The sequence below is a fragment of the Dama dama genome, chromosome 12 (genome assembly GCF_033118175.1).
Source record: "Dama dama isolate Ldn47 chromosome 12, ASM3311817v1, whole genome shotgun sequence".
Taxonomy (NCBI): domain Eukaryota; kingdom Metazoa; phylum Chordata; class Mammalia; order Artiodactyla; family Cervidae; genus Dama; species Dama dama.
The window spans coordinates 4,211,988-4,234,890 of NC_083692.1; the positions used below are offsets into that span (position 1 = coordinate 4,211,988).

General features: G+C 39.2%; 1 protein-coding gene and 1 non-coding gene across 7 annotated transcripts in view; both read left to right on the plus strand.

Annotated features, from left to right (window-relative positions):
- The window catches only part of EML5 (EMAP like 5), a 150,664-nt gene that overhangs the window by 80,504 nt on the left and 47,257 nt on the right, over positions 1-22,903 (plus strand). For 5 of the 6 annotated variants that reach the window (XM_061156472.1, XM_061156474.1, XM_061156475.1 and 2 more), the window contains exons 16-21: positions 510-603; positions 1,679-1,779; positions 6,752-6,954; positions 7,589-7,700; positions 8,988-9,115; positions 12,563-12,704. In XM_061156472.1, coding sequence (XP_061012455.1) covers positions 510-603; positions 1,679-1,779; positions 6,752-6,954; positions 7,589-7,700; positions 8,988-9,115; positions 12,563-12,704 — 780 coding nt within the window. The remainder of the gene's footprint in view (positions 1-509; positions 604-1,678; positions 1,780-6,751; positions 6,955-7,588; positions 7,701-8,987; positions 9,116-12,562; positions 12,705-22,903) is intronic. The other variant, XM_061156473.1, reaches the window with a different exon arrangement.
- LOC133067599 (U6 spliceosomal RNA) lies at positions 1,216-1,322 on the plus strand. Its single transcript, XR_009695367.1, has one exon. It is a non-coding gene; the product is annotated as a U6 spliceosomal RNA (small nuclear RNA).

The window sequence follows — 22,903 nt, forward strand, 5'->3', positions numbered from 1 at the left end:
TCTTTTAAATATCTTTTTTCCACTTTTCTTATCTTCCTCCTTTTCCCTACCCCAGGCTGATAGATAGGTGAGGTAAATGAGGTCAGAGAAAAAGTCAGCAGATAGATGCACTGAGAACCTATTCTTCCCCCTAATGAATTCTGCGTTTTTCATAGCCATGTGCATTGTGGTGGTGTTTAGTCGCCAAGTCATGAGCAACTCTCTTGTGACCCCATGGACTGCAGCCCACCAGTCTTGTCTGTCCATGAGATTTCCCAGGCAGGAATGTTGGAGGAGGTTGCCACTTCGTCCTCCAGGGGGGTCTTCCCAACCTAGGGATTAAACCCAAGTCTTCTGCATTGGCAGGGGGATTCTTTACTCCTGAACCACCAGGAAAGCCCAGCTGTATGCATGTCTACCATTGAACGTTACTTTATAACGTTTTAAGCATGGCACTGTGGTGACAGAATGCGCACTGTTTTTATCGTCTGGGCGTTGACGGTCAGTCTGTTTGCTGGTTATTCTCACAGCGGACGGGAGGCGCCTGGCCTCCGCCGGGCTGGATGACGGCCACACTGTGGTGCTGTGGGACTGGAAGAGAGGCGAGCGGCTGTCAGTCACACGGTAGGCGGGGCGCGGCCAGCAGGCGGCGGCCGGGGTGCCCGCGGGCTGCGAGTTCCTTGGGTTATAGCAGCGCTGAGACCAAGGGAACACGCCACGGCTGCGATTGCCGCTGCCTGTGTTCCCACTGAACAAATGGCGTGCTTGTGGTAGAAAGACAGATGATTGCAGAATTCACTTGTAGGCTTATCCTTTGTGAACACGCTTATTACTGTAACTATAATATGATATTGGAAGTAGCTGTTATCTAAAATACCCACTTACGGGTAGGTAGAGTGAATTTCACTATTCTGTAGTCATTTGAAAACATAAAATGCTCCTGTATTTGAGTGACAGGAGATATGTATACACATATCACAAAGAAGCGATAGATTGTTTTCTGTTGTAGTTTTCATTTCCTGAATTTCTACAGTGAGCATTAGTATTTCTGTAATAGTAAAAATATTAACAATTGCTTTAAAGGAGGAAATAGTGTGAGAGACTATTTTTTAACTTCCTGTTCCCTAAAGTGACACATAAAGCATTTTTAAAATACAGATAAATGCTTTTCTCACACTATATAAACAGTACACAGATGAAAGACAGTTTAAGAGGACTTTGTAAAGATTATATTAAGTGCTCCCTTCGGCAGCACATATACTAAAATTGGAACGATACAGAGAAGATTAGCATGGCCCCTGCGCAAGGATGACACGCAAATTCGTGAAGTGTTCCATATTTTTTAAAAAGAGCACTTTTTTTTTTAAAAAAAAGATTATATTAAACTATAACTGAGTAATATAAAAAATTTTTTCTTTAACTCATTTATGCCACAAATGACATTTTCTCTACACAGTACTATAGTAGATGCCATCCAAAGTGCAGTTCTCACTGTTCCTGTCTTTTAAGATTCTGTTGAGAAGAGTTAGTAAATTAAAATAATGACAGAATAACAAATGTACAAAAGCATGATTACATAGCCCAAACCTAGTGGGCCAAGCATTTAGTAATGGAGTAAAAAGATAGGGTATGGACTAGGCAAAAGGTTATTACAGGAGAAATTTATCTTTGGCATTAAACATTTCTGTATTTATTTCAGAGGAAGTAAAGATAAGATTTTTGTTGTAAAAATGAATCCGTACGTGCCTGATAAATTAATGACAGCTGGAATTAAACACATAAAATTTTGGCGTAGAGCAGGTAAGGAAGTGCTTCTTTTTTGTTCCTTTGAAATTTTAAGTAACTGTTACTTTTGAAAGTGATTTGATTAAGTGCAATGTGGTATTGAAGTCTGGAGTTCAGTCAGTAGTAACGTATCAAAAATGTTGGTTTTTCAGTTTTGACAAGTAGTCTACAGTATATTAAGATGTTAATGTTATGGGAAACTAGGTGGGTGAGAAGTATATGAGGACTTTGTGTTATCTTTGCATCTTTTATGAAAATCTAAAATTATCCAAAATGAAAAGTTTATTTTAAAAAACAATCCACAGTTTTCTTGATATATTTTAAACAAATATTTTATCATCATTTATTGACTGCACTGATAGAGTGTTCATATTTGCAAAAGAATGTAATTTATGAAATTAAGTGATGTCCAGACTTCCTTCTTCTGTTAAAGACATGTTTTGTAGTCCTAACTGAAAATGAAAAATTTTCTCAAGATTGTTTCTGTGCTATAAAATGATATAGAAATAGAATCTTTTATTACCTTAATAATTTAGTAAATTATTGACGGTAGAAATTCACATTTTAAAATTAAAAAGTCTCTTTTCCAAATCATATAGTGTACTTATAAGTTCCAGCAATTAATAATTTAGTAAATTATTGACGGTAGAAGTTCACATTTTAAAATTAAAAAGTCTCTTTTCCAAATCATATAGTGTACTTATAAGTTCCAGCACTTTGACAAAGTCTCAGTACACTTAAACTTTTCGGATAAAATGTGAAGTTATAGAGAGGAGTGAAGCATAGGTTAGAAAAGAATGGGCTTGGTGAAGATACTTCCCAGGTTGAATTAGCTTTCAAATTGTTAACTACTTTGAACATGAATCTATTTTCAGATTTGAATTTAATATTTTATCACAAATTCACTGTATCATAGTGTTCTATTAATACATTTGCAAAGTGAAAAGTATTTTCACATTTGTAATTTTCATTCCCATATGTTTAAACAAAACTTTTGAGTGTCTTAGTAACTTGGAATTGCAAATACCCAGCAAGGCAAGTAATGGTTATTATTGCAGTATTGAAAAAAATTAAACTATAAATTTGTTGGAAATAAGAGACTTAAGGCATATATTTAAAATGAAAAGACTTGCAATTGAATATGGTTTTTCCTTAATTTTGATTAGACATAAAGTAGACCTGAAACTGAACCACGAAAGGATCAATGTTAAAATTTTGGTGCATTTCAGCATTCCTCACTTTTGGGGTTCTGATTCAGAGTTCACTAGTCAACTGGAAAATAAGTAAACCACTTTATTAATCTGAATAAATGCTATCTGACTATCTTCTAAATGCATAGCTTTGTGTAAACGAAGTTAAAGATGACTTAGGACTGAAACTGAAAGGGCTTCTTACCTCCTGTCCCAGACACAGTCTTAGAGAAGTTTACTCTAAGGAGTTTGAACTGTCTTCCATGGCTGGTGGGGCCGGCCACTGGGAGTTTCTAAATGCAGCAGTGACATGAGCTTGTACAGTACGGACATTCTGTGCTGTGTGTATCAGGAATCTCAGTCACGATCATCTAAAGCAGAGGTGGAAAATACTGTAACTGGCCAAATAGTAAATATTTTAGACTTTTCAGACCCAGAGACAAAAATCAAGAATATGATGTAGGAACTTACAGGACAAGAGAGAAAACTCCTACCCAGGTGAGTTACCTTACCCAGTTTGGACCCAGTTGCCATCAGCTAGAGACATTCCCTGCAAGCCCGATGGCGAACAGGACTGGCAGGTTGGGCTGGAGGGACCGTGGTCAGCCTCACCCTGACCTGGTGACAGTGTTGCTCGTGTGTCTTCTTCTGGAGAGCACTGCCTTCTCAGATTGGGCAGACGCCCAGAGGCAAGGTCATTCTGGGACTGTGATTTCACTGCTAAGGGCCCAGCGGTTGCTGGAGTCAAGTTCTCAGCTCACAGATGTGACCCACTCAGGGCCACGGCAGTTGCTAGTTGGCAGCCAAAAGTTAAGGAGGCAGGCTCGGGGAGCAGAGCAGGACAGACATCATCCCTGCAGCTGTGCTCCCCTGGGCACCATTCAAAAGCAGGTGGTGGCAGGATTTGCCCTGTAGCCCATAGCTTGCTGGCCCTGCCCTGAATGGACAAGTGTGCTCTAGTGAAAGCCAGTCCTTTCCATGTGCGCACTAGATCCTGTCTCTCACCCATGGCTCCAGCTCTCCTTTGCTTTCTCTCCCGTATCATCAGTTTCCCTCTCTGCTCTTTCCCTTTAGCATACACTTGTGGTGTAATTGCTCCATCTTAAATAAAACAGGAACCCTCTTTGAGCTCTACCCTCTGGTTGCTAATCAATTTCTCTTCTAATCTACGTACTAAAACATGTCCAAATAGTTACTTACACTTCATACACTGTTTTTGTTTGTTTTTTAATTTATGTGGTTGCACCAGATCTTAGTTGCAGCATGCAGGCTCTAGTTCCCTGACCAGGCATCATACCCAGGCCACCTGCATTTGGAGTGCAGTCTTAACCACTGGACCACCAGGGAAGTCCCTCTTTACACTTTAAATTTGCTCTTTATCTTCTCCTTCTTTTGAGAGAAGTGTAATCTGTTTTCTCCCCCTCACCACTTGACTTTAACTGCCCTTGCAAGTGCATAGTATTTTTCATTTGGAAAAATGGGCAGAACATAATCAATAGGTAATGAATGACCAATAAGGACCAAGTGTTGTTGAAAGGTGAGGAGGCACAGGAACTCTCTTCACCACTAGTGGGACTATACATTGTTACATCAACTTTAGAGGATAGTGTGGCAGCAGAGAAGCTCTCATCTCTTTGCTGTTCTTTTGCAGATACTCTATGACCATTCCTAAGCAATCCTAGAGAAACTCTTGCACTTTTATAGAAAAGGCCATTGCAAGAATGTTTAGAGCAGCTTTGTTTTCAATAACCAAATCTTGGAAACAGCTTTATTCAGTCCCCATTAATAGGAAAATGTTATATGGAATATAAAATGTTATGATGGAATGCTATATAGTTATGAAAATGAGGTTTCTAGGGGTAAAACTCCATTGCAAATCGTTGGTAAAAAGAGTAGGTTTCAAAAGAAGACATATAGGATGATATTTATGGAAAATTTTAAACATGAAAAAAGATATATTACCTAAGAATGCATAAATAAGTAGTAAAATATGTGTAAAGGAATGTATGAGAATAATCATCGTCACACTCAGAATAGTAGGAGCGGTGAAGAAAGGAGATGGGATTAGCGTACATTTTGGTTGTTGTAGTAATTTTGTGTAAGTTGATAATGGATATAGAAGAGTTTGTTGTACTTTTTTATTATTTTTTTTTAATCTCTTTTATTAACTTTTTATTTTGTATTAGGGTATAGCTGATTAACAGTATTTTTAACTGAAGGTTTATGTAGTCTAATCAATAACAAGAAATACATATTGATTTATAATTTTAAACTTTGATTAGTAAGATTGATAACACATAATATAGAGTGTTAGTTTTAAGAAGATGCAGTCATCTTGTAACTTTAATGATATAATATTTTGATTCTCTTTGTCCCTTTGTCATATATCAGTTGAATGTATTTATATGGGTATTTTCTGAGGGGTTTTTTTTTCATTTATTTTTATTAGTTGGAGGCCAATTATTTTACAATATTGTAGTGGTTTTTGCCATACATTGACATGAATCAGCCATGGATTTACCTGTGTTCCCCATCCTGATACCCACTCCCACCTCCCTCCCCATCCCATCCCTCTGGGTCTTCCCAGTGCACCAGCCCCAAGCACTTGTCTCATGCATCCAACCTGGGCTGGTGATCTGTTTCACACTTGATAACATACATGTTTCGATGCTGTTCTCTCGAAACATCCCACCCTCGCCTTCTCCCACAGAGTCCAAAGGTCTGTTCTATACAGCTGTGTCTCTTTTTCTGTTTTGCGTATAGGGTTATCGTTACCATCTTTCTAAATTCCATATATATGTGTTAGTATACTGTATTGGTGTTTATCTTTCTGGCTTACTTCACTCTGTATAATGGGCTCCAGTTTCATCCATCTCATTAGAACTGATTCATATGTATTCTTTTTATGGCTGAGTAATATTCCATGGTGTATATGTGCCACAGCTTTCTTATCCATTCATCTGCTGATGGGCATCTAGGTTGCTTCCATGACCTGGCTATTATAAACAGTGCTGTGATGAACATTGGGGTGCACGTGTCTCTTTCAGATCTGGTTTCCTTGGTGTGTGTGCCTAGGAGTGGGATTGCTGGGTCATATGGCAGTTCTATTTCCAGTTTTTTAAGAAATCTCCACACTGTTCTCCATAGCGGCTGTACTAGTTTACATTCCCACCAACAGTGTAAGAGGGTTCCCTTTTCTCCACACCCTCTCCAGCATTTATTGCTTGTAGACTTTTGGATAGCAGCCATCCTGACTGGCGTGTAATGGTACCTCATTGTGGTTTTGATTTGCATTTCTCTGATAGTGAGTGACGTTGAGCATCTTTTCATGTGTTAGCCATCTGTATGTCTTCTTTGGAGAAATGTCTGTTTAGATCTTTGGCCCATTTTTTGATTGGGTCATTTATTTTTCTGGAATTGAGCTGCAGAGTTGCTTGTATATTTTTGAGATTAATCCTTCGTCTGTTTCTTCGGGGTTTTTTTTATTACTTTTTGTATTAACTCTGTGATATATAATTTTCTTAAAAATTAATCAAAAGATGGATTTGAACTGACTTTGAGTATATATTTTTGTTTATCCAAAAACTATGACCTCATGCCCCCCTGGGTATGGCTGCCTCAGCCACGAAGGATGTTGTCCAGCTCACTGACTGAGGCACCTGTATTTTCCTGTTTAACTCCCCTGACTGCTGTGTGTCTTTCTCTTTAAACAAGAAAAACAGCAGAGAAGAAATTTTATGGCTTTGTATTTTACACGTTTTGAAAGTGGTACTTTCATAATATTTTTTATGAACCAGGGGGAGGATTGATTGGAAGAAAAGGCTACATAGGCACACTGGGGAAAAATGACACAATGATGTCTGCAGTATATGGATGGACTGAAGAGATGGCTTTTTCTGGAACATCCACAGGAGACGTGTGTATCTGGCGAGACATCTTTCTTGTAAAGACAGTTAAAGCACATGATGGACCAGTGTTCAGTATGCATGCATTGGAAAAAGTAAGTCACCTAAATAAATTCTGAATTAAACGTAGTTGACCATGGAATGCAGAACATTTTCACAAGTACAAGAGCACTACCTTTCTACTTAGCTGAGCTACCCAATGATATGTGAGCTGGAGTCTCCCTGACCTAAAATAAGGTCTGGGTTCAAACTCCTGAACCCAGAATAGAATATGTCTGCTATTAAAAAAATTTTTAACTTATTAATAGTATTTATTAATCACTTACTATGTGTTGAAAATTGTTTAAGTGTTTTATATGTTGTCACCATATCCTGTGAGGTAGCTATTATTACTGTCTCTGCTTTTTAAAGGATGGAATTATGAAGCCTCCAGGTGAAGGTGGTAGAGCTACTTTATGGTTCCAGATTGGAAGCTGCTTTTAAAGTCCTAGTCTAAAAGTAAAATGTTTTGTGTCACTGTAAATATTTTTACAGATTCCATGTTGATGTTTAAAAAATGTAATGGATTCTTTGTTTATTTGTTTTTTACATTTTGGCTGTAAATTTTTGGCTTTTACAATTTTTGGCTGTAAATTTTGTTTTCTCTAGAGTTTTTCTTTATAAAGGAAGATGATTATTCTAAAAATACTTAGATTTTTATTAATGTATTTAAACCTTTCACTTTCATAGGGGTTCGTAACTGGAGGGAAAGATGGGGTAGTCGCTCTCTGGGATGACTCCTTTGAAAGATGTCTCAAGACCTACGCTATAAAAAGAGCTGCTTTGGCCCCGGGATCTAAAGGTAAGGTTTGAGATTTGCGGATTTGTTGGAAAAAAGATTAATTGCTCATTAACATGGTGACCACTGAGGTGGAGCACATGGGTACAGTTTTCCTTCTTTACCAGACATGCATCAGCATTCAGTATTAAAAAGAGAAGCTCCTTACCTGGATCGCAGAATCATTGCTGTCCTTTCAAAATCTATTCTCAGTGACACACATAGTAAAATGTAAACAAATACAAGATGGTTGTTTTTAACATTTGTAATTTTTCAAAGTAAGTCGCCATGTGACTGTCACATTTACCACCAGTCAGGGATTTGTTTTCAGACTTGGCCTTTTGTTTCGCTGTAGAGTTTTGTTGACCCTCCCTCTCTCACCCTTCCTTTAACCTTTCTCATAGTGCATCAAGGCACTGCAGCGTTCTGTCTCTGACCTCCAGGCCTGGCTATCTGCCATCATTTGTCCTAGAGTTTCCCCTTTCCCCACCCTCCCATCTCCTCCAGTTACCTTCCCAGGTGACACAGTGGCAAAGAATGCGCCTGCCAGTGCAGGAGACACATGAGACATGGGTTCAATCCCTGAGTCAGGAAGATCCCCTGGAGAAGGAAATGGCAACCCACTCCAGTATTCTTGTCTGGGAAATCCCATGGACAGAGGAGCCTGGCGGTCCAGAGGAGTCCGTGGGGTTGCAAAGAGTTGGAGATGACAGCATATACGCACGCATACTCATTTTTCAAATCTCAAACACCGTTTCTTCTAGAATGATTCCTTACACTCCCATCTCCTCCCACCTCAAAAAAGGCTTAATTCTCTTTTTTTCACTGTTCAATATGTTCCTCACACAGGATCTGTTTTCCTCATTGTATGCTCTGTGAGGGCAGGCTCTTGGCTCTGTCATATTTACCAGTATATCTCTGAAGCCTGTCGCGGGCACAGTAAACATAAATGAATTCATCTTAAGTTGAGTTGAATTAAAATTACTAACCAGAATATTGTGCATGCTCCTAAGATGGGCAGGAGGTGGGTGAGGGGCAAATAAAAAAGGAAAAAAAACAGTCGTCAGACTGGTAGTAGGGGATCTGGGATAATATATAATGGGATCGCAGTATATAAGTGGTTCTCACTTTTGGGGTTAGTAAATTGAATGATTGGGGAAAATGTGGTACATTTATTAGAATATTTAAGATATAGGAGAAAGCAACCTTGTAACATGATTTGCATTGTCAAAATATTATCACTGGCAGTATATACATCCTTGTATTATATTAACTTCATACCTAGAAGAACATCTCCATTTAACATTTTAGGTCTTCTCTTGGAAGATAACCCATCTATACGTGCCATATCATTAGGACATGGTCATATTTTAGTTGGCACAAAGAATGGTGAAATACTAGAAGTGGATAAAAGTGGCCCAATAACACTTCTGGTCCAGGTAATTTTAAATGTTAATGTGTTTTACCCCCCTTTGTATACAATCAGTTCAATACCTAAGAGCCAAAAGTTGACAGTGGTGAAAAATACTGTTAAATTATTTAGGGAAATACTTGTTAATGTTAATATTTGCAAAAAAAATTTAATTATAGCTAAATAAGTAGTATCAGTAAATAATATGCACTTTATGATGTGGAATAATTACCAGTATTTTCAGTAATTTATTACAAAGCAAACCTGTAGAAAGAAAAGCTAGTTGTAGTTAATTTAACGCAGTCCATATATTTTATATTTTATTTCTTTGAAATATATTTGTTGAACCTAAGGCAGTTATTTTTCTATGAAACTCTTTAGTTCATTCTTTCTCAAGTTTCTAACTTAGAAATGTGTGCCAAAATTTTACTCCTGAAAACATTTATGAGTGAAAATATGCTAATAATTTTGAAAATCCAGAAGTACAAACTTGTGTGGTAGAAATAGAAAATGAAATAGAAGAATTAGCTAATCCTTAACATTTCTATCAGGAATGCTAATGCTCTATCAGTTTACATTTCCTACACATGTTACGGGTTTTGATACTATAAGGCATAGCAGGTGAGGCAGGATCTACCCTAATGGAAAATTGTCCTCATGCAACTGTGTGTAGTAACACCCTTTGAGTTTTGTCTTTCACCCTGAAAAAGAATTGTGTTCTTTCTTAATGCAGACTGATTTCTTCCAACTCCTGATTCATTCCTGTTAAGTCACCAAAGAGCATGTGTAGATGAAAACACTGTGGTTTAATGTTAACAGACTGTCCTAATGTAACAAGGAGAATTTGTAAGCAAAGAGCAAAACATTTTATGTCAGATTACCTGTGAAACCTTCATGCCTTACCCTTTAGTTTCAGTCACATGGTATTCCTTTAAAGTAAAAAGATGTTGGAGTCATGGTGTTTAACATATTTATGATCTCCTGGAAGATATTTACACAGATACACTTTTACAGATGAATCCATATATGGGCTTGTTCAAAACTACAGACGGTTTCATAATTGTAAGAAAAGATTTTTAGAAGTAATAAATGATATCTTATTGTTTTCTAATACTTATTATAGAGTTAAAGATTTCAAATATCTACTGTCCCCTAAATGTCAGAAATAAGACAAGCATACCAGGTCTCATCATTATTTTCTAACACTGTGTGTGAGGTCTGAGCCAACCCAGTAAAACAGAACATAAAAGGTATATGTATTAGAAACAAATGGGTGACACTGGATGGATGTCAGTGTTTGTAAGATGTTATAACCTTATGCCTTGGATACTCACGAGAATAAACTGAAAACTATTATGACTAATTAAGTCCTTAAGCATTTATGCACAGTCAGCATGTAACAGTCAGTAGTGTTTCTACATACCAGCAATGACCGGCTAAAGCTTATGACACAAAAATGGTACTCACAAAGAAAATTGCATAGTGACCAGAAGTAAAGACGGTTAAAAAATGCAAGACCTGTATTAAGAAAGCTATACCACTTTACTAAAGATATAAAAGGCTTAGAAGTGAGTAATTCAGTATGATCCTAATCCAAATCCTAATGAGGTTTTTCACAAATGCTGGAAAGGTTTTTTTAATCATCTAAAGAGAAACTATTTTAAAGTAGTCAAAAAGTTTTTTGGGGAAACTTTCCATGCTATAAATAAAGATAATATAAAACTATAATAATTTAAAGTGTGGGAATATATGTACACCACAGAAGTGCATTCCTATATGTACCAAAAACCCATGTTCAACTGTGTTTGTAGCGGCAGTATTCTGTGAATCAGTTTGTGGACTAGTGCCTCTTAACAGTATTAAATCTTCTGATCCATGAACATGGATCTCTCTATTTATTTAGATCTTTTTAAGCTTTTTTCAACAGTGTTTTTTAGTTTTCAGTGTACATGTCTGTATTTTGTTTAAATAACCTCATATATTCCAAGAGTTTTTTTTGGTAATTTTTTTAGGATTTTTTGCATACTGTATAAGATCATGTCATCTGCAAATAGAGATAGTTTACTTCTCCCTTTCCAATCTAGATGCCTGTTATTTATTTTTCTTTCCTAATTATCCTGCCTGGAACTGCCAGTACTATGTTGAACAAAAGTAATGAGAGTAAACATCCTTGTCTTGTTGCTGATTTTAGGGAAGAAGCATCCAGATTTGTCCTCAACTTAAGCAGCCTCTTCCCATCTATGAGATTTTCCTGTTTCTCCTTGACTTCAGTTTAGCCATGTCCAGGGAGTCTCGGTCTTCTCCTAGTTTCCTTTCATCACAACCTCTGTTGTTTTTGAGAGCACCCTCAGTCTTCAACTTTTCCACACTGTAGTAAATGAAGTCAGTTCCTCTGAGAAGAAGCTGGATGCTGTGTTATGTCTAGCTTTTCCCTTCAGGAAAAATATCTGATCCAGGGCTCTGGAGTTGAGGGTGAAAACAATGGAATGCTTCTGTTTTTCTGAGTGTCCTTTGCTTTAGATGTGAGTGCCCACTCGTGTGAAGGAAGCAGTAGCCTCAGCCCTTCTTGGGTTGACTTTGAGGCCCCGGTGTTCTCATCGGCTACTACCTTAGGCTCACCTAAGGTAGAGCCTCCATCTCAGAACCGGGAGTGAGGGGGGAGCTCGTGCCTCTCAGCGGTGATCAGCGGGAGTTGAGCCTGAGTAACAGGGAGCTGGGAGCAGGTGGAGGACGTGGACACCTGCCCTGTGTGGGAGGAGGCTCCCAGCTCGTGGCTGGAGAGAGAGTGCCCTCGTCCTCGGTTCCATCAGTCTGGTGGGGAGGGTCCATGTCAGTGAATAGGGAGGACAAGAGTGCGTATCAGTTCAGATACAGCAGACTCGCTGTTCTCACTGAATTTTAGCAGGTTTTCTGAGGTAAATGTTTCTTCCTTTGTTTTATCTCCTTGAAACCGTTTCCAGAGACTTAATTTTTTAAAAACAATTTCTATCACTTTCACTGGTGCACCAGTCTGCAGTATTACTTACTCTGTCATGCAGAAAGTCCCTCACCTGTGGCAGTCATTAGCATTCCGGGGCAGCCAGTTCCTATTTTCTCTGCCCTATACATGTTATATGGAGAAGGAAATGGCAACCCACTCCAGTATTCTTGCTTGGAGAATCCCATGGACAGAGGAGCCTGGCAGGCTACACTCTATGGGGTCGCAAGAGTCGGACACGACTTAGCAACTAAACCACCACCATACATGTGATAAGATTTTGAAGCTAATTTCAATAGTAACTTGATTATATTGTAACTGTGAAGATAAAGTTGTTACAAAGATATTGTAAGGTGTGTTCCAAAGAGAAAAGTGTACTAGAGTTATCTGTTATTCATTATCCTATCATTATCATATATTATTGAATGTTGTTTTTATTTTTCTCCTGAATACAAGTATCTTTAGGTTGAAATGATCTTAACTATGTTTCCTTTTCAGGGACACATGGAAGGAGAGGTGTGGGGTTTGGCTACACATCCTTATCTGCCCATCTGTGCTACTGTTAGTGATGATAAGACCTTGAGAATATGGGATCTCTCTCCTAGTCATTGTATGTTGGCCGTCCGAAAACTTAAAAAGGGTGAGTGCCTTGGAGACTTGAGCATAGATCAAATTGTCACAATTTTCTAACCCTCACAAATGTAAGAAAACAATAGTCAATGTATAAAAAATGCTTTAAATATTTATTCTGTATCTGCTTGCTCATAATGGTATATAAAGAAATTTAATTATACCCAGTCTTTGCTTTATGGGACCTTCCCTGATCATGCCTATCCTGAGTCAGTTTTCCATATCATTTTGGAAAAAAGAATATAAGATGAAAACAGAAGCAAAGCTTTCTACCCTTTATGACTATGGACTAATTTAGAATCAGAAACTAAGAAAGCCTTAACTTAAAAGAGGGTAGCAGAGTTGGGAGGAGGATATTTTATTTTGTTTTATTATTATTTTTTGGCTACGTTGCACAGCATGTGGGATCTTACGGCTCAGGGATTCCCTGAAACACAGACTCTGAACTGCTGGACGGCCAGGGGAGTCCCTAGAGGAGGATATTTTAGAATGAAACAGAATTGAGTACATTTGTAGGATTCCCTGTCAATATAGAACAACGAAAAGTTCAACTGTTGGAGCAAGATTTTTACTGTTAGGCTAGATGAGCTTCAGATTTCTTGGGAAAGTGGTAGAGAATATTATTCGGAGTGTGGGGATATTTTAGGAGGAGCTCTAGCTGGAAAAGCTGGGAGTTGTGACGAAGAAATGCGATAGAGTACACAGATAGAGGAAGGAATTCCCTAGCAGTGGTGTAGGAACCAGGCTGAAGTTAGGCAGCTTGCTGTAATTCATTCAGCTGATTGATTTTTACCTCCTTCTGTTGACTTAAAAGAGTCAGTTCTCTTTCTCTAGTGCCGTTGTCCTGTATGCCTAACTGAACATCTGAAGTGGAACACTGGGACTCCAGTCACTGTCCTTCCCCTACCCCTTTTTCTTTTAATTATTGATCTCTACATTTTCATTCTCTGGTGTGTGTGTATGCACATGCCTACACAAACTGTATTTATTTTTTCTCAGAAACTAGTGAGAATTACCAGTGGTTTTATACATGAACTTTCAGTGTGAATGGTTGTAGTTAGATTCCAAAACCACAATCACATCTTTGTGCATAGAAAACCACTGTGTCAAAAAATTCTTTCCTTCCCAAGTCCATTGGATGTCCTGACCAGTCGAATTCAGAACACACTTACCTATCAGATTTTCTTTCTTTTTTTAAGTTGAGATTTAATTGATACACAACTTTACCTTGGTTTCAAGTGTACAACATGTTGATCCAATATTTGTAAATATTGTGAAATAATCACCATAACATCACTACACATACTTAGAAAACTTTTTTATTATGATGAACACTCTTAAGACCTGTTTTCTCAGAAACTTCCAGATATGCAATGCAGTATTACCAGCTGTAGTCACCACGCTGTACATGCCACCTCCACGACTTATTTTCTTTATAGCTTATTTCTTTATAGTCTACACCGTTTGACCCCCTTTACCCATCTTACCCAGTCCCCTGCCCCCACCACCAGCAGCCCAGTCTGTTCTCTGTGTCTCTGAGCTTTTTTCTTTGATTCCATGTGTAAGTGGGATATAGTTTTTGTCTTTCTGTGTCTGATTTATTTCACCTAGCACAATGCCCTCAAGATCCATCCATGTCGTTGCAAATGGCAAGAGTTTATTCTTTTTACTGGCTGAATAATGTTAGTGTGTATGCGTGTGTATCATGTACATGTATATACATACAGACAGATCTACACCACGTTTCCACATTTTCTTTATCCTTTAATCCTTTTATTCTTTAATCACTGGTGGCTCAGATGGTAAAGCATCTGCCTGCAGTGCAGGAGACCCAGGTTCCATACTTGGGTCAGGAAGATCTCCTAGAGAAGGAAATGGCAACCCACTCCAGTATTCTTGCCTGGGAAATTCCATGGACAGAGGAGCCTGGTACGCTCCATAATGAAGATTTGTTGGAAATTCTCTCATCTTCCTCTGAATGAACCAGTAGTGTATAAGAATAGGGTAGTGGGAGTGGTCTATTCTAACAGAAGTATTTTATCACTGATACTGCAGTTCTTTAAAAGCAAATCAGTTTTATTCAGTTTTTCATTGTTGTTTTTAAATTTTTGATTGGCATCTATTACCACTCAGGGTGAACTGTCACCGCTGCCCTACCCTTGGTATACTGCTAGTCTGAACATGTTTTGATTCTTTTTACTCTCATTTCTTGAGTGCTAATTTAACTGCTTCTAGAGTTCTTGACTCAGAGTTATTATTCCAATGGTTTTCATTGTTCTATTTTACATTTTTTCAGTAGTTTTGAGGTTTAATAATATTGTGCATGTATGTGGTCTATTATTTATTTAGGATTTGTTGTGTTTTCTGAATCTTTGGATTTATGTCATGTATTAGACCAGAAAAATTGTCTCCCAGTATTACTAGAAGTAATACTCCTTCTAATGGCTCCTTCTAGAAGTAGATCTTTGTATTAGGTTGTTGAGAAGAGTCATAATACTGTATTTTTGTTCTTCAGTATTCTTCTATAATAACTTTTATTTTTACTTCATCATCATTAATTCAAGAGAAAAACAAGTGGATTTTTATAACTTTAAAGAGACATGTGGTTTTATGCTGATTGACTTAATTATAACAGAATACTGACATAATGGTTTAAATATTGTAAAACACAGTTATTTCTTTTAAACATTCAGTAAGCAAATGCTGTTTTCTTCAGAAAATGAATATGCAAATATTATGATCCTGAGGCTTAACATTATAGTTAATACAAACTAGAATTTTTCCAAATAATTCAGTTTTATGGTAACTAGGTATAAAAATAACCAGAAGTATAAATATGCAACATGAATTAATGTCTGTACTCTTAATATCTGTAAAAAAAATATTTGCCAGCCTTTGCAATTTTCTGTATAGGGATATATTGGGAATGTCCTATTTAAAACTTGTATCTGTGGCTTTAGCTTTTAATTATAATCAAACCTGAATGTTTTTCCACTGCCCCAACCCCACCCCACCACCCCTTTGTAACTGTTATCTGTTCTCTGTATCATTTCATGTACCTTTTGGCCATTTGTATATCTTCTTTAGAAAAATATCAGTTCAGTATTTGTTCATTTTTAAATCAATGTGGATTTTTTGCTATTGAGTTTTGTGAGTTCTTTATTCATTTTGGATGTATAGCCCCTTATCTGATATATGATTTGCAGTTATTTTTCCCATTCAGTAGGTTGCTTTTCCATTTTGTTGCTGATTTTCTTTCCTGTGTAGAAGCTTTATAGTTTGATGTCATGTCACTTGTTCATTTTGTTGTTGTTTTTGCTTTTGTTGTCGGGATCAAAAAATTATTTCCAAGATCTCTGTCAAGGAGCTTACCACCTAAGTTTTCCTAGGAATTCTTTGGTTCCTTATCTTATATTTTAAGTCTTCAATCCATATAGAGTTAATTTTTGTTTGTGTGTTAGATAGTGATCCAGTTTCACTCTTTTGCGTGTGACCATTCTAGTCTCCCAGCACAATTTATTGAAGAGGCTCTCCTTTCTCCATTGTACATTCTTGACTTCTTTGGTAAATTAACTGACCATATGTACATGGGTTTATTTCTGGGCTCTCTATTCTTTTCCATTATTATGTGTGTCTGTTTTTATGCCAATATCATGCTGTTTTAATTACTGTAGCTTTGTAATATAGTTTGAAATCAGAGAGAGTGAGGTCTTCAATTTTGTTGTTCTTTCTCAAGATTGCTTTGGCTACTTGGAGTATTTTGTAGTACCATCCAAATTTTAAGATGGTTAGTTCTGTATCTGACAAATGCCAGTGGAATTTTTATAGGGACTATTTTGAATCTTTAGATTGCTTTGGGTAGTGTGGATTTTTACTAATGAGCATGGATTGTCACATCTGTTGATAACCATTCTAAAGTTCTGTGGGATCTGTGGGTTCAATTCTGTGCCTTCTAGGCCCTCAGCCTCTTTATCATCCAGTGTAGTTTGTTTCAAAATAAGAATTCATCATCATACATATTTTTGTTTTGCACATTTCAAAGCAAACTGTCAACTAGTTATTTTATCTCTTATAGCAAAATTGCCTCACAATCAGTTATGTGGTGAATATGTTTGTGGCAAAATGTCTATGACAAAGTAGCTAACAGCAAAAATACTTAACACAATTAGATATTATAGTGAGAAGAGTGACTCCCACCTCAGCTTCTTGATTTCTAGACCCATGGATTCTGACTTTGAGTAGACAGCACCATATAATGATCCGTGCTTTAAAGCATACACTGCATCCTGTAACACAAAACCCTAGTCTTTCAGGATTTTGCTTGTAAAAGATTCAATAAATCAGTTTTCAGTAAGCCTTTCCATCATTTTGTTAGTTGCCCTCTGTAGGTGACGAGGGTATGTGATAAAAATTCCATAGCTAATTCCATAGGTATGAGCCTAACACTGCACATCCTTCACTGTGAAAGAGTTCCTTGATTAGAACCTTGGAATTTGGTGATGGTGGATTAGGTATCCTGGCCATGGAGAGTGGTGCTAGCAGAAGCTCTGTGGATAGGGAGCGTGAATCTGAAAGTCACGTCTGTTCCAGTGAGGATGACTCTGTCCTCTCCATAATGGAATAGGCTCAGTGTAATCGGCTTGCCACCAGATGCCGGGCTGGTTTCCCTGAGGAATGGTGCCATATCAGAGGTTCAGTGGGTCTTTACTGTTAGCAGACTGGACAGTACCAAGACCAGCCTTAAAGACAAGTCTGTGTTTCTGAACCCAAGCATAGACTTGTCCTTGCCACCTTTGACCCACTAAGCAAGTGCTAGCTGGCTAGGAAAAGAGGCTGCCTGATGTCCATAAAACATATTATTTTGTCCATCTGATTATTGAGAGCCTCCTCTGCAATAGGTACACTTATTGGACTTTCCCTCAGACACAAAAATCTTCACAGCCTATGTATGCCCTTTCTGAGAGTTTTACCCACACATTTATCTTCTAGATTTCCTTTCCTCTCATTGTCCAATCCTGTTTCTTCCAGTTGCTATCCATTCAAATAGTGAACAGTTGCTAATGCATCCCTGTGAATCTGTCTGTGTAGTCGTCTCTCTCTGCAGGAGGGACAGACCAGGCGCGCTGCTTGAAGGGCCGCCCTCGGGGGAGTTTACTTTTGCTGCAGCCCTTCCGGGACCCTAATGGGGCCGTGATGCTGCAGGGCGTGCTAGCACACCATGTGGGAACACCTGAAAGTCTGGCTCAGTGTTTTTCTTCTTCACTCAGTTGGTCATAATGAACCCCTGTGAGGCCATAGGTACAGACTGACCGAAGAGACATTGCAGGAGGATTTATTGTTGAAGGATTCCGAGCCCCCTGTTGATACAGATTACTTGGAACTTCCAGATCTTGCCAAGCCTGGTCTTTTCTATTCTGTTGATGACAGATTGCTATTGTGCACACCCAGTCCAGTAACTTGCCTGGTCATGTCACTTTTCGGATCATGAAAGGAAGCTCAGGACACAGTTAACCTGATATCCCATAGTTAGGCATTTACTTGCTGTCTAAAGAGACCTGGTAGCAATCCAGAGGCTGCTTCTCAGGAGGAAAATAGTTACCTGTAAAGGAGGACATGGAATTTCTCCCGTCTGAGGTATGTTCTTTGGGACCTTTCCAGAGACTCCACAGACACTTTGAAGGTCATTAAATCTGCTTGATCATAAGATCAGAGCGGAAGATCAGCTTGCCTTCTCTTGTTCTGGCCCCCACTGGAAGCTTATAAGCGACATGCTAGATGGGTAGAGCACCTCACTCAAATGTGCTACGCGTTGCTTCCCGAAAGGCCTACCAAGCATTTTGCTCCTTGTGTTTGTGGTAGGTGATGGGCAGTGTAGCAGTTTGTCTTTCACAGTGGAGGGAACGGCTTGACATACTCCAAGATCATTGGATTCCGCAGAAACATCACTGAGGTGACAGGGTTCCTATATGTTTGTGGAAATTATCTGCCACTCTCCTAATTCACTTCAGTCCTACTAAGACATCTAAAGTACTTGTTGCTTCCTGCTCCCCAGATCCGTTGAGCTTAATGTCATCAGTGTAGTGGACCACTGAGATGTTTTATGAAGTGTCAAGATGGTAAGGGTCTCTGTGGACTCTATTATGGCAAAGAACAGGAGAGCTGAAATAGCCCTGAGGCAAGGATTTGAAGGTGTCCACAGATGCAAGCCAGGTAAAAGCAAACTGCTTCTAGTGGTCTTTACAACTGGTATGGAGATAAAAGGACATATTGGCCAGGGCAATAGCTGCTTGTAAAATACTAAGGACTGTGTTAATTTGTTCTAGTAAAGATCTGGAAGAGCAGCTTCAATTGGAATCATCTCCTGACTAAATTTATTATCCAGAGTTATTCGCTAAATTCATCTTACTTCAGCACAGGCCAAACAAGCAATGACAATATGACAGGAATTATTATTCCTGCATATTTCGTGTCCTAGGTAATACCACTGATTTTTGCAGTTCTTAGGCTTGAGGTTTTGTTTCCATTTATTGTCTTAGTAGACAGAGAAATTTCCGCGGGTTTTCATTTGGTTCTTCCTTACCCCATGGATCCACAGAGCCAGTGTAGAACATTCTACAAGGTGCTGAGTGTATCTGTTCCACTTCAGGAATTGGATGGGGTCCACTGCGATTTGAAATTGGGCTCAGAATCCATCTATCACATGATCACCATGAGACCCCACTTTGACTGCTTGTATAACAGCAGCGCTGTGTGTCCATAAGAACTAGTGTCACTTCAGAGCCCATGTCTAGTGATTCCTAGAGGTTTGGATCTTTCCTTGTCTTCAGGTCACAGTCATTCTACTAAGTGGCCACAGAACCTTGGAGGAAGATTTGTGTTACATTCATACATACCTGTGACAGTGCTTCATAGTTCTTCCTTGTTGGGACTTGGCCTTCCCTTCAGTCAAGGGGCTCTGAGTATATGAATTTGCTTAGGTCTGAAAAGTTGTTGAGAGTCTGTGACTCTCCACTCTGATGATCTAAGTCAGGTGTTTTAGCCATCAGGTGTGGGGTGTTTCCTATTATGTAGATCAAACGCTAATCTAGTAACTTATTTATTTCATTCCTAGAGACCCTGTGATTAATTAACCGCCAACAGAAATCTCCACAAGCCAAAGTATTGTGATTAGTAGTACTCCTGCCCTTTTTGGTGAAAGAACATACCTTGTTTTTGTTGATGAAGCACTGCTGCTTGGCATCTGCTTCTCCAGGAGTATCTTTTTCATCAGGGAGCCTGTTATTAATGGTGCCATTTCCACTTCCTGACCTCTTAAGTGGGGGACACAGACCTTTTCAGTGATGCAGATGCTGCCCTTAATGAATGTATCTCTCAATACTTTCATGAAGGAACTATTTTCTGGACTTCTTCAGGGGATCTGTAATTGACAGGAGGGTATGCAGGTTGCACGTGAAAGATCTCCAGTATTCTTACCTCCCTGGGGTTTTGGATTCCTTCCTCTGTGTCAGAGGTGAGCCCATGCGTCCAGTCCAGTCCACTTCCTGAGTTTGTAAATCAGGCTTTATGAGAACACAGCCATGCCCGTTTTTTTATGTGTTGTCTCGGTGTGCTGTTGGACTGCAGTGGCAGAGTTAAGTAGTTGTGACGGAGCTGATGTGGTCTGCAAAGCTGAAAATATTTATTCTCTGGTCCTTTAAGAAGTTTGCCAACCTCTGCCTTAGAGCATGCTGAGATTTGATCCAAGTTAGGGGTCTCGTGACAGCAAAGGAATGACGGTGAAGGTTAAACACGCTCTGCAAGCATCTGTTTCAGAAGGTGAGTCTTCCAGGAGAGGAGGCCCTCTGCACTGGCCAGTGAAACTCCAAGCAACTTAGAAGATCAAGACTCAGTTTTGTCAAAGTCCAGCCAGGTGCTCCCAGTCCACGGTGAAGAGTTCTTTTCCCAGTCAGTGCCCTCGCTTTCACACAAGACAACTTGGCAAGTCTGTGAATTCAGTTAACATTGTAAATTTTCAGCAGTATTAGCCCCGTCAGAAATTCATTTAGGCTTGTCACGGAAGCTCTGTCTACTCAGACCATGACTCACACGGAGAGTTTGAAGGACCTGGGCTTGTTATCTCATCTGTTAACTCTGTGCGTTCAGTGTCGTCTTCTGTGCAGTGCAGAGCTCGTGGTCATCATCACTGTTGTCATGGTGAAGGGCAGCAGCTTCTTGGGCTCCCCAGGCCCTTACTGCAGTGGATACTCCACAGCCAGCCACAGGGGACAGCTTAGTTCGTTGCTATGCCAGTGCCACCTTGGATGGCTTGCATCCCATTTCCCATTGGCAGGGACTCAGCACTATGCTGAAACCCAAAGGCATGCCTGAACCAATTCCACAAATCTTACCTTTAACAATATGCCTCCTTTGACCACTTTAGTACTGTTCTGTATCAATCACAGACAGAAACCACCCCAATAATTTGAACAGGGAAATTTTAATATGGAATGTTAGCTAATGAAAGGTGATCTAACTACTAAAAGATGTAAAAGAGGATTCTAAGGGGAAGTAGCAGCTGCAGAAAGCAGCTACCACCCACACGGCTAGTGGACAGTGATCAAGGAATAAACTTAAAGGGTGGACCCTCCCCTCTTCCCCTGGGGCGGAGATTCAGATCTCTTTGGAAGAGGTATAGGTGCCTCAGGAACATACTGCCTGCCAGTAGGAAAGAAGCTTGCCTGCGGGCTGACCTAGATCTTCTGCTATGAAGGCAGAGAAGCCCCCGTACCCCCAGCTCCTGTCCCCTCATGAACCTGCTGGTCACAGCATGTCTGAAGGAAGAAAAGGGCCTTCCTTCCTCTTCGGCCTTCCCTCCAGCGCCCTCTGCTGGCAAAGGGAAACATCTGTAGGGCCCAGCCGCAGCACCAGTGCTTGCCTGCTCAGTCGCTCAGTCGTGTCCGACTCTGCAACCCCATGGACTGTAGCCCACCAGGCTGCTCCTGTCCATGGGATTCTTCAGGCAAGAGTACTGGGCTGGGTTGCCATGCCCTCTCCTCCATGGGATCTTCCCAACCCAGGGATTGAACCCATATCTCCTGTGTTTCCTACATTGCAGGCAGATTGTTTACCACTGAGCCACCTGCGGAGCCCCCAGTAAGCGTACAGCAGGAAGAATAAGGGTGGGTTTGGAGCTGAGAGGCAGTAAATGAACAGCAGGCCTCCTCCGGTCTCATGGCTGTAACTGCCACCTCCTTTATTATATCTCTGCCCTGTATTCTCCCTTGAGCTCCAGAGAAGTATTAATATCTCATATGCCTCCTTGATGTCTTTCTTCATTTGAATTTCTCACAGGCCTTCTTAAGGGGTACAAAACCAAACACTCATACCACCCCTAGTTTTTCCTATCTCAGTAAATAACATCATCATTCAAACAAAAAACAGAGCCTCTACTTTTCTCTTTTTTTTCGTACTTTTCTCCCAGTTGGTCAAGGTCCTGCCGTCTCTTTCTTCAAAAGGCATACAGATCCTCCCATTTCTCACTACTTCCACTGCGGCTGCTCTGCTTCAGGTCATCATCATCTCTTGACTCTTAAATGTCGGAAATCACATCCTAGATTTCTAATGTGTGCTTGATAAAAGTGGCTGCTTATTCTCAATTCATTCTATAACTTTTCATTCTGTAACAGCTGTACCTTATCCGTCCCACTCCAGATTTTACGCAAGACATCAAAAGCCTTAGGGCTATGAATATGCCTGCTACATCCTTTGCTGTTGGGCTAAGCCCATTTTTTGTGTTTGCCAGTTCAGCATTAACCCTTAGTTTTTTAATTAGTAATATTAATATCATGATTTATTCATGTATAGTTTTGAAATGTGTATAAATCTTCCTGGCTTAAACTAATAATAGCCTATTGTCAGGTTTTTTAAATTTGATATCATTTTTATAAAGATGACCATATTTCTTAAATGTCTTATTTGTTGGAGAGAAACTATAAAGGTAAGAAACTCCCCCAACAGAAACAACAAAATTTCCACGTATATCATTGGCTTTTTATATTAGTTAAAATCTCTCATTCTTTTCATCAGCTTAATTTCTTTTAAGGTCAATATCAGTACTTACTTTTCCTACATTCAGAAATGAATGGTTTGTCTTAATTAATGCTTGGAATTCTGTACTATTGTTCTCAATAAAAAACTTTTATTATCTGCATCTTTATTTCTAATATTGAT